This window comes from Primulina tabacum, chromosome 16 (assembly GCF_025594145.1).
Source record: "Primulina tabacum isolate GXHZ01 chromosome 16, ASM2559414v2, whole genome shotgun sequence".
NCBI classification, from domain to species: Eukaryota; Viridiplantae; Streptophyta; class Magnoliopsida; order Lamiales; family Gesneriaceae; genus Primulina; species Primulina tabacum.
The window spans coordinates 37,164,721-37,177,284 of NC_134565.1; the positions used below are offsets into that span (position 1 = coordinate 37,164,721).

At 36.7% G+C, this 12,564-nt stretch overlaps 1 protein-coding gene across 1 annotated transcript; it reads left to right on the plus strand.

The window, feature by feature from the left end:
* The first annotated feature begins 550 nt into the window (after positions 1–550).
* LOC142529971 (glutathione hydrolase 1-like) lies at positions 551–3,333 on the plus strand. The gene is made up of 7 exons (XM_075635704.1): positions 551–715; positions 819–1,159; positions 1,416–1,934; positions 2,028–2,263; positions 2,352–2,616; positions 2,732–2,869; positions 2,951–3,333. The coding sequence occupies exons 1-7, from the start codon at positions 709–711 to the stop codon at positions 3,176–3,178; spliced, it is 1,734 nt and encodes a 577-aa protein (XP_075491819.1). The 5' UTR covers positions 551–708; the 3' UTR covers positions 3,179–3,333.
* The last annotated feature ends 9,231 nt before the right edge of the window (positions 3,334–12,564 follow it).

Genomic DNA, 12,564 nt, shown 5'->3' on the forward strand with positions numbered 1-12,564 from the left:
ATGAATTTATACAAATAATGCATAAGTTTTTGACAATGTAGACAATCACAATACAAAAACTTTGTCTATCATCCATACTTTCACGAAAATATATAAAAAAACAGGCGCTAATTAGGCATGTCAAATGTGAAGAAAATGAACCGGGTTCGTTCCCCAAACAAAAATGATCAATGGCAAGTGGGGCGAAAGTGAAAACAGGACATATCATGAATATTTCACCATTAATCATGTGCAAGTATTTGCATCATTTATCAACCTTTGGCTCATTTTTTTAACTCAGGCAGTACCATTGTCACTTGAATTATACGAAGGGAACTGATATATAGTTAATACAACTGAGAATGAATAATTCAATGAAAGAGTCAAACACTGTTTTGTTTTAACTTTTCTTTCCATCAATATATATATATATATATACAATATGTTTTGTTTTAACTTTTCTTTCCATCTATATATTTGCATTTATTTTTAAACATTCTTTGTATTTACTGGTTTGTAAGTTTCCTTGCAAAAGTCAAAATCATTACATTTATATTTAACAAAAGTTCACTGTATCTATTTGTGGTGAGCACGAGTCAACTATCTTTTGGTCCAAAAAACAAGCCATTGATAAACTGCAGAGTGCGCATACACACACTGCTATGTCTTCATCATTGATGCTGCAAAATTGATAAATCAAGCCCTGTTCATATCAATTTTCGTGTTCTCATGGCATGTGAGGGTTTATAAATAATATTATCTGTAATTCTTGATATATGATATTTGAGTGCAGTAACAGTTCTTTTTCTGAATACTTTCACGAATTTATCTCTTTGCAGCTCTGTTCTTGCCGTGGCTGGTCTCACTATGCCAATTTCTTTTATTTTCTCCTTCATTTGTGAGACTAAGTTCAGGTGCAGATAGCCCAAGACGACAAAGAATCATGGCACATAATGGCGTTGTGGCCGCTGATCATGGCCAATGCTCCACTATTGGGGTGGAGATCCTCCGCATAGGCGGCCATGCTGTTGATGCAGCGCTGGCTGCTGCGCTCTGCCTAGGAGTTGTAAGCCCTGGATCTAGCGGCATCGGCGGTGGTGCGTTTATGCTCGTTCGAACAGCTGATGGCACGACACAAGCATTCGATATGAGGGAGAGCGCACCAAAGTTAGCTTCCCAAGTCAGTAATCTTGTGACTTCTGCCTCTCAAAATTTCATTTTGTTTTAGTCCTTTACTTCTTTATAATATACAAAAAAGTTTCAGTTTTTGTCATTTGAGTAAGATAAATATCCGTACTGTACCTGATACTTCATTGCAAAGTGCTTGCCAACACAAAACTCGACTCCTAGTTAGATCCAAATTCTTTAGGAGGAACATTAAATGCGAATGAAATTTAAATTTCGATGCAGTGAAGAACCATATATTTTTCTTGTAGAATATGTATGCAGGAAATGCTGCTCTTAAAGACACCGGCGCCCTCTCTGTAGCAGTTCCAGGAGAACTTGCGGGCCTTCATAAAGTCTGGACAATATATGGAAAAATTCCTTGGAACAGACTTGTGACACCTGCTGCTCAAATGGCACAGAATGGATTCAAAATATCACCTTTTCTATACATGCAGATGACAAAAACAGAGACAGGAATCATGGCAGATAAAGGGCTTCGCAAAATATTCACGAAAAACGGTTCTCTCCTGAAGCCAGGTGATACATGCTACAACAAGAAACTAGCCAAAACATTAAGTGAAATAGCAAGAAATGGGATCAAAGCTTTCTATAACGGCTCCATTGGGCTAAAACTAGTCGAAGATGTGAAGAAAGCTGGAGGGATATTGACAATGGAAGACTTGAAGAATTACCAAGTTAAAATAAGAGAACCAGTTTCTATTGAAGTTTTTGGGGTCAACATACTTGGCATGCCTCCACCTTCTTCTGGTGGTGCTGCAATGTCACTTGTAAGTGAAGCAGTGTCAATTTTTTAACCACGGCATTTTTTTGACACAGTCGTTCGAAATTTATTAATATAGTTCTCATTTTTGTTAATTCAGATTCTAAATATCCTGGATCGATATCAAGGGCTGTCGAATATTTCTGATTCCCTTATGACCCATAGAGTAATTGAAGCTCTGAAGCATGCATTTGCGGTGAGGATGAATCTTGGCGATCCTGACTTCGTCAATGTGCAAGATGTCCTGAAAGATATGGTATCGAAAGATTTTGCTGCAGACTTAAAAAAAACTATCTTGGACAATATGACATTCAATTCCAACCATTATGGTGGAAGGTAAGAAAGGTAGAGATTATTATCTTTTCTTCTGGAACCAAATGTCATTTCAAATTTTCATTCTAAATTCTATTGTTCTCTTTAATAGGTGGAACCAGATCCATGACCATGGCACCAGCCACCTCTCTGTAGTGGACAGGAAACGCAATGCCGTCTCCTTGACTACCACTATCAATGCATACTTTGGTTCTAAATTGATGTCAACAAGCACAGGGATTATTCTAAACAATGAAATGGGTGATTTCTCGATGCCTGCAAATAGTTCGAATATTGTTCCACCGCCAGCTCCTGCCAACTTCATTGTCCCTGGTAAAAGACCTTTATCATCAATGGCACCAACTATAATCCTTAAGGTATATATATCATCTGCAGACTTCGAATAAAATCAATGTACATCCTATAACATTGTCACATTTTGTGTTTCTCAATACCGCAAATATTACAATTTTAATATTTTGTGTGTCACAGGATGGACAACTAAAAGCAGTAACTGGGGCAAGTGGAGGAGCAATGATAATTGCAGCAACAACAGAAGTCTTCTTGAATCATTTTGTGAGGGGAATGGATCCTCTCTCTTCTGTTATGGATCCAAGATGCTATCATGAGGTAACTGATGATCGTCATTACTTAATAATTAATTATATTTTCCCAAATAGATATAAGACTTTTTTCTTATTGTTCCTGTAGCTCATCCCTAATGTAGTGCAGTTCGAGAACTGGACAACGCCAATAGGTGATCACATTGAAGTTTCAGAACAAATCAGGGCTGCTCTAGAGAAGAAGGGCCATGTTCTACAAAGTCTTGCAGGTGGATCAATATGCCAATTCATAGTTCAAGAATTGAGTAAATCAAATCTTGGGCAGCTAATTGCTGTAAGTGACCCGAGAAAGGGTGGATATCCTGCTGGTTTTTAAGAATGTATCTGTTCTATGGCTTATCGTTCATATTTATCTTTTAAACTTTCAAAACGAAGATATTTGAAATTCTCAATTGTTGGAGCCGTTTCAAATCCAAACTCAAATAAATTGTTGAAACGAAATGCTTGAATCCAAATGCAGCCTTGTTAATTTCTTTAAGAAAATTATATGATCCGTGGTCCTCACATTCTTATTTAAATTACTCGCTTTTCATGTGATAGTAAACATATTAATTATAGAGTGTGTTCAAGTGTTTAGTCGTGAATGCTGAGGTGGAAATCAGGATTCAAACGGCAAGCAAATTCACTTAGGCAATAACCTTTAATTTTGAAATCTTTTCAATATATTGCACTTGATTTTTGAATTTAATATATTTATTGGTTGGGAGATCATGTATTATTATTTAATATTTTCGAAATTATTATTTTTACAAGAATACCATAATTCGAAAATACAATAATATGCAGGTCTATAATTAAATAAATAATTATATGCACTTAAAATCGTGGTTCTCACGTATCTCTCTCCTTATGGGAAGTTTTGTCATCAAATTTTGAGTTAACTTGATCTTCGAAAAAGTAGGGATATTGCTTGCATATTTTTTCTTCCATCTCCCATGTAGCTTATGGTTCGGTGTGGTTAGAACACTACACCTTGACGTAGAGAATGGTACCTCGTCTTAGTACTTGGTCTTTTGTGTCCACAATCCGACTAAGGACCTCATCATATTTCAGTTCTTCTCCCAAGTTATATTCGATTATGAGCGGTCCAACTTCCAGAACATGGTTTGGATCCATGATGTATTTCCTTAGTTGGAACATGTGGAAGACATTATGAATCCTTGACATGTTTGGTGTCAATGAGTTTGTATGCCAATGTGCTCACTCTATCCAGAATTTCAATTGGTCCTATGTGTCAAGGATTTAGTTTTCCAACTTTATTGAAACGAGCGACTCCTTTAGTAGGTGAGACTTTTACATAGACTTTTTCACCAATTGTTGACTCCATTGGCCTAATATTCAGATCGACCTAGTTTTTCTGTCGATCTTAGGTTTGCCTTGAGCCTTTCCTTGATGATTACTGTCTTGTCCAGTGTTTCTTCGACAAGTTCAGTCCTGATGATGGTCCTCTCTTATCTCATCTCAAAATAGAGGTGATCGACATTTTCGTTCATACATAGCTTCATACGGTGCCCTTCCAATGTTGATGTGGAAACTGTTATTGTAAGGGAACTCAATCAAGGGAAGATGTTCACTAAAATTATCAGTGAAGTCTAGAGCACATGTTCGATACCTTTGTCTCACGTTGGTTGAAAATAAAACCTTAAATTCCTTTATAAGGGCTTATCATAGACTTTTATAACAACTTGGATTAACCATTTTCGTAAAGCTAGGACATATACAAAGTAGTTTATATAGGAGCATATTGTGCAGTCACGCGAACCCGGGCCTAGGGCTTGACATAAGGGTATCAGAGACGATCACCATAAAGAACACCAGGAAATAAGTGTTATGTAGGGCAAAGTGACACATGGATAAGAGTCACCTCTTGAACCTACGGGCAAAGTGCTACATTACGGGATTCGCCTCTTGAACCTATAAAAGTCTCTAGATTCCTGGCATTGGTGGGTCGAGGAGCAGGCCGTGATGAGGATACTGTGTTCTACAGGAAGAGTGATTGTGATATCCTTGTCCCATATTAGTTGAAAATAAAATTTTAAAATGCTTTATAAAGGATTACAATAGACTCTTATAGTAACTTGAGTTAATTATTTTTGTAAAGCGATGACAGATACAAAATAGTTTCTATATGAGCCTATTGTGTAATACCGCAGGCACGAGCACGGGCTTGGGCCTTGGCCGGGGTCTAATAAAAGATCCTCGGCATATCTTGTAGCTTTTGGATCGTTCTCTCTGTTAGTTCATCAATCTGTGGGTGATAAGTTGTACTAAAATATGCTTTTGTTAGAAGCTTCTCCAAAAACTTAAAACGAATCTCAAGTTTATATCAGACAATATGCTTGTTGGAACTTCGTGTAGTCGTAAAATGATTGTGATACCCTTGTCCTACATCTTAAAAATGAAAGATTTAAAATGACTTTATAATGACTTATTGACTTCTATAGCAACTTGGGTTAATCATTTTCGTAAAGCGAGGAGGAATACGAAGTAGTTGCTATAGGGACCCATTGTGCAGTCACGCAGCTGCGGGCCCGGGCTCGGGGCGTGACAGAATGGTATCAGAGCCGGTCACCGGCATAGAACACCGAGAAATAAGTGCTATGCGGGGCAAAGTACTACGTGCATGGGAGCCACCTCTTGAACCTGCGGGGCAAAGTGCTACATGACGGGAGCCACCTCTTGAACCTGTAGGAGCCACCTCTAGATTCTTGGTGCTGGTGGATCGAGGGGTCAGGCCGCGATGAGGACGTCATGTTCTGAAGGAGGGGTGATTGTGATACCCTTGTCTCATATCTTAAAAATGAAAGATTTAAAATGAGTTTATAATGGCTTACAATGGACTTCTATAGCAACTTGGGTTAATCATTTTCGTAAAGCAAGGACGAATACGAAGTAGTCGCTATAGGGACCCATTGTGCAGTCACGCAGCCGCGGGCCCGGGCTCAGGGCGTGACAGAATATTAGGATCAAATTTGTGAGATTGGCATGATTTTTGGTAGGATTTGAGTATCAAATTTAACTCCATACTCCTCCCCTATAAATACCACATCAAAGCCTAGCACTCCCTACACTTTATTTTCGAAATTTCTTGCTGAAAGTCACGAAATTCAGCAGCTTCTCCATAGCCAAACTCTGCTCGAAAATCGTCCCAAATTCGTCCAAGAATTCAAGCCGAAGTGCTGCCCGATCGAAGAACAAGAAGTGATCCAAGTCTAGCATCGTGCACTCTACGTTTTTAGCAATTAAAAATACCGTTAGTGGGCTGTTTTAAATGTTTAATTTTTTGGTTTTGCATGTGTTTGTTTTTTTAAAATTCGGTCGAGCACCGTTTTTCGTCTATACGTTTTTTTGAAATTTTGGTACGTTACGTGTTGGCACTGTGAGGATTTCTGAAAATGGGTGGAATTCCAACATATGGCCATTCACGGTGGGATAGAACCGTTTTATGACCTCGCCCTCTTAGAAGATTAAAACTTAGGGACTGACGTCAGTAAACCATAGAAGGTGGAAAAATCGCAGTGCTATTATGTTATGAATATGATGTTACGGTACGAAAAGCATGATGTATGTATGTGTTGTTTTCGAAACTTGTTTAAATATTTTGTGTTGTGCTCGATACGCCCCCACTTGCTGAGTATTTCCCAAAATACTCACCCCCCTTACAACCTTTTCTAGAGAAATCCGAGGAGGAACTCGAGGAGGAGGAATCAGAACACTTTTGGGGCTGGTGATGTGCAAGACCAATAATAGATATTATTTCGAATTTTATGATTTAATGAATTATAAGATGCTTCCGCATTAATTACTATTTCGTTTGGATTTCGGTATTGTAAAGACAGTTGTTATTACGTTAAATTATGATTTATAAACTGGTTTCAGTTTACACTGTACTACAAAGGCTTATTTTTTCGATTGTGTGATTGTTAAATAAAGCCGGTGTCAATCCCGAGTCTCGGGGCGTGACAATGATGTTCATGTATAGGGTAGCCAACTTATCATTCGAAAACTTCTAAGGATTGTATTAGTCCTCCAGGCCATTGGTGCTCGGCTTTAACATGTTGGCATATTTGACACTTAGAGACGAATTCGACGAAATCTCTTTTATTCCACTCCATCAGAGACTCTCTCAAATCCCTATACATTTTGTACTTTTGGGATAAACTGAAAATTTTGACTTATGGGCCTCTGACACCATATCTTGTCAAATATTTTCGATGTCTGGCACACACAATCGTCATTTCATCCACATAATTTTGTTTTGGTCTATTAAAAAATATGACGTCTTTCCCTTTTTAGCTTGTTCTTTAAAATTTTCTAGTGTCGTGTCTCGATTCTGATTTAGCTTGAGTGTCTCCCGAAAGCATACTTGTGCTGAAAGTGATGGTATAGTTATTTTACCATACTTTTCCAACTTAGAACATCAACTACCTTGTTTGCCTTTCTGGGGTGATAGCTTATAATCAAGTCATAGTTTTAAGTAACTCCATCCACCGTCTATGTCTCATATTCAATTTTTTTTGAGTGAACAGATACTTGAGACTTTTGTAGTCTGTGAAGATTTCGCATTTTACGTTATAGAAATAATGTCTCCAAATTTTTAAATAAAAAACTATTGCCGCTAATTCGATATCATGAGTGGGATAGTTCCTCTCATACCGTTTCAGTTGTCTTGATGCATAAGCAATGACTCTTCTTTCTTGCATGAGTACGCATCCTAGACCATCATTTGATGTGTCACTGTGGATGGTAAAATCTTTATCATTGGTAGGCAATACCGAGCTTTTCCTTCAATTTGGAAGCTCTTCTCGTATCCTTCCCTCCAGTTGAATTTGGAGTTCTTTGGTATGAGCTTTGTCGAGTGTACGACTATCAAAGAAAAACCCTCGACTAACTTCCAGTAATAGCCATCCAATCTTAAAAAGCTTATGTTCTCTGTTGCATTCTCAGGTCTTGGCCAATCTAAAGTTGTTTCCACTTTTTTGGATCCAATGATATTCATGTTTCCAACATCACATGACCTAAGAAAGACACACTTCTTAGCCAGAATTTACATTTCTTGAACTTGGCACAGAGCTCTTTCTCCTTTAATGTTTGTATAGCTAGATGGATGTGCTCTTTGTGGTCTTCCTTGCTGGAAGAATAGACAAGAATGTCATCGATGAATACCACTATGAATTTGTTAAGGAATGTCTTGAAAATTCTATTCATTAGATCCATGAATTATGCTGGAGTGTTCATCCAAATGAAAGGCATTACGGTGCACTCATTATGCTTGTACCTTGTTCAGAAAGCTGTTTTGGGAGTATTTTCAATCTTGACCTTAGATTGGTGGCAACATGTCCTCGGGTCGAGTTTGGAAAGATCGAGCTCCCTTAAGCTAATCAAGAAGGTCGTCTATCCTCAAAAAGGGGTATTTATTCTTGATTATGATATATTTCATTTCTCTAAATACAATCTTATATTTTTATCTTTCTTTTTCACAAATAGTATTGGAGCTCACCACCGAGACGCATTTGGTCAAATTTGCTTCTTTTCTAGAAATTCTTGGAGCTACTCTTTTAGATCCTTGAGTTTGTCCAGCACCATTTGTTATGGTTCCTTTGATATTGGTGCGGCACCAAGAACCAAATTGATTTCGAACTATATGTCGCGTTTCGGGATTGTCCCAGGTAATCTTTCCAGAAAAAACATATGGTAATTATCGTACTTTTGGGATATCCTCTAGTTTGAGGTCAACTTCCTCATTTACTTCACTTATCATTTCTAGGTAGATTTTTTCTCTAGATTTCTTAGCTCTCCATGTTTGGGAAGTGGAGAAAAATGACTTATGTTCCTTGGATTTGCCATCGTATAAGATCTCATCTTGATTATGGGTTTGGAGTCCGACGCTCTTACCCTTACATTCTACCATTGGTTTATTTCTTGCTAACCAATCCATTCCTAGTATGACTTCAAATTCGACCATAAGAGTTGTATCAGGTCGGCATTGAAAGTTTGGTTGTCGATACTGATTCTACAATCTTTATGAATATCATAAGTTTGAATAGCTTTGTTGGTAGGTGTGGCTACTCTGAAAGGTTCAACTAATATCTCGGGTTTACATCTTAATTTCTTAGCAAATTTCTTAGATACAAAAAAAATGATAAGCACCACAATCAAAATGTAAGGTCTAAAATACGATAACATAATCCAACTATATGCAAATCTAGAAAAAATGAAAAATGTCTAACTAAATTATTTTTGAATTTATTGAATATGATAGGTATGTTAAAATGTGATTTTCTACTAGAATGCATAAAACTGTGTTTTAAAGGTTATTTGAGATGCGATCGACGAATGAAAACCGGGGAACACGAATTGAAAAATATTTTATTAACTTCAATCTCCAAAGAGTCCTAGGGTTTTTCTATCAGCACACAAACAAACACACACACCAGTACACCACACATTGTTCGAAGGAGTTCACGTGAATATTGAAGGGGACTCAGCAAGATCTTCTCTCCGTCAACGTTCCTCACATCACAAGTTATTTTTTGAGCGTAAAATACGCAAAGGCATACATTAATCTTCCTTCACTCATAATTCATACCATATTATATATATTTATACATTTTTGCATGAAAAACATGATACACTTATTATATTTTTGTTTTTATGGCTATACATGAACAAAACTAGAATTTTCATCTTTTAAAACTCTTGATTAAGATGTACAAAGGGGCTGCCATGATAGGGCTATGGGAAGGGACGTTTTTCAACATGTTTAATGATCCTTAGGTGTATGTTTAAGGGCTGGACAAGATAGGGCACCTTGATGAACGAAAATTGGGTTTCTATGGGCTAGAGTTTGCGTTTTTAGTCCTAGGCGAGGGAGACGGCTAGCTAATGTTTGGGATGTGTTCAAGGGTCCTAAGGGAGTCTAGTCATGGTTGTATAGGGGCTGTGAAAGGGCTGTAAAGGGAGCACATAGGCTGCACACCGTTTTGGGATGGCTTAGGCATGAAATGGATCGGGTTTGATGGGCTGTGGTTCTAGGTCCTTTAAGCTTGGTCCAGCAACATCCCTAGGGTTCGGTCATGGTCCTAGGATGGTCAGCTAGGGGCTGGAAATGGCGGTTAGGGGCTAGGTTCAAAGGGTTGAGGGTTGGTACAAGCTAGAGTTTTTGGAAAATGAGTAGAATTTTCCAACAAGGTTTAGGCTTGTTCAAGGATTTTATTTGGCTTGGTTTGGGTTGTATATGGTATGGTTAGGTATTAATAAGCTATGGTTCGAGTTTGGTAAGGTTAAATTTCGAGTTGATTCGGGTTAAAACTGAGACATACGTTTAAGTTGTAAAACGAATTTGGAAATTAGTCGAGGAACGTAAGTTTACGTCTAAGAAATATTTATGAGTGTATTTTAAAGTGTTATGTTAAGTTTGGAGGGGCCCTGAATGCTGTAATGAATGTTAAAATGTTTATTAATTTTACACCTGAAAAAATTTAGACGTTCTGGCAGTGCCCTGAATGCTGTAATGAATGTTAAATTGTTTATTTTAAATTTTTATGGAATTTTATGATGAAAAACGTTAATGCTAAAAGACGTGTTGCATGCTTGGTTTAAAAAAATGATATATATATATATATATATATAATATACATATGCATGGATTTTTATAAGTGATGAATGGTTGAAAGAGCTGACTTGATTGTGACTAATACGATGATATTATGATATGTAAGGCCAATGCTCAGTTGACGGGTGAGAGTGTCGCTAATGTCCCTGCTGCATGGTACCATGGTTATACGTAGATTGGTTCATTTAATTACAACTTATACGAAAGTCACAATTAACGATCTTAATTCAATAAAAAGGGGAAAACATATACGTATATGATGAAATAAAATGTTTATAATGAAATGTTTAAAGTTATGCATATTCATGAAAAGTTATTTTGTTAAAAGTATCTTCCAGTGTTGTTTGTGAATATATATGTATTATTTTCTATCATGGTTTTAAGTTTTGCTGAGTCAATAGACTCACTAGGTGTTATCGATGCAGGTGAACATTATGTTGTTGATGATGGAGGACTTGATGGTTGAACTAGTTGGACTGATGGTGCATATAACCCGATGACCTTTGCTAGTTTTCCGCATTAAGATTACTTTAGAGATTTTATGACGTTTATGACCTTATGCTTTTGAGTGGTTTTGAGAGGATTTAAGATGCTTATACTTTATTTTGAAATGCTAGTTTTAGGTTTGGTTGACGTTTACGATTTTGTGTTTTGAATTGCGTTTTGGGATTTTCAAATAATTAGTTGGTGAGTTTATTTTAAATGGTGAAAATTATTTTAAAGATATATATATGTATGTATGTATCCATTTCAGCCGAAGCAAGGTTGGGAAAAACATTCTAGTGCGTTTTAAAGAAAACTAGTAATAGACGTTTCACAAACATTACATAAGAAGGTACTAGGTAGATTAAGACGGTATTTGACACGATTTTTTTTGCTTCGTCTGCCTCTTCATGTGTAATGGCAAACTCCTGGTCATTCGACTTGTTCTCTCTTGTCTTGCTAGGGTTTGCTCCCGTGTTTGGCCCAGTTCCTTTGTCGGGTCAAGTTGCTTTGTTGGCGGCTTCAAACAATCTACAATAATGTGTCAGTTAGGATGGGCTTGAAGGGTCAAAGTGTTTAGAAGGGGGGATTTAATAAACACTTTAAAATTTTTGGCTCTTTGTGAAATGATGAATCAGTTTAGTGACAGACTAAATTCAAGAATCTTATTGTCGATATCAGTCAGTTAACTAGTTGAAGTGCGAAAATAAACTAACTAATAAATTGAATACTCGAAGAATAAAAGAAATGCTGAACACAAAGATTTTTATGTATGTTCGGAGACTTCAAACACTCCTGCATCATCCCTTCTATTACAAAGATATGTTTTATTAAAAAACTTTGATTGATTACAGAAACTGTAATAAACCACTTTAATTTGGACTTAAACACTGTCAAATTAAAACTCTTAGTTTCTTACAACTTATCATTACAAAAACTGATTATATTTCGTAGCACAACTGATCTCAAAATATTGAATACAATAATTTAATGTGTATTTTAGCTCGAATAATAGCCTGAATGCTATGAATATATCTATGAAGTGTGAGACTTTTCTGTGTGAATATTGTAACTGATCGTGTATAACTGAATTCTTCAGATGTTCTCAAATTCGAAAAACAATCAGAATAATGATGAAAAAAGTTATCTTCTCAGCAGAACTCCTCGGTTATTTATGGGCTTTGCTTTCAACGGTAACATTGAATGCATTAATTAATATTTGTCTGTTGATTTGTATTTCTGAATGTGTCAACATTATTCTGACAATAGTACGATATTGCAGTCTGCTAATGTGTCGCTCCTTCTGTTAGTTGCAGTCTGCTGCATAAGATTTGTCGGTTGGTAGCTGAGATAACTGATGACGTGTCAAACTTATCAGCAGTTCGACTATTTGACTGATCAGTTGAACTGAATATATGACTGATCAGTTTCAACTGATAGTTCAGTTAACTTTACATATTCAGTTAACTTTGTTCAGTTCGATTTAATTCAGTGAGTGGTTTCAGTTGAGCTGATCGGTTCTGCAAACTTCGATGCTTTATTTGTTAAACTCCAAAACTTGTAATTCTAACAATTTTCCCATTTTTGGTGTTTGACAAAACTTA

Bases quoted from the DNA above. Each gene is read 5' to 3' on its own strand.
- LOC142529971 (XM_075635704.1), top strand. The intron at 1,160-1,415 runs GTCAGTAATCTT...TTTTTCTTGTAG, and splicing joins CACCAAAGTTAGCTTCCCAA to AATATGTATGCAGGAAATGC. The intron at 2,870-2,950 runs GTAACTGATGAT...TTGTTCCTGTAG, and splicing joins ATCCAAGATGCTATCATGAG to CTCATCCCTAATGTAGTGCA.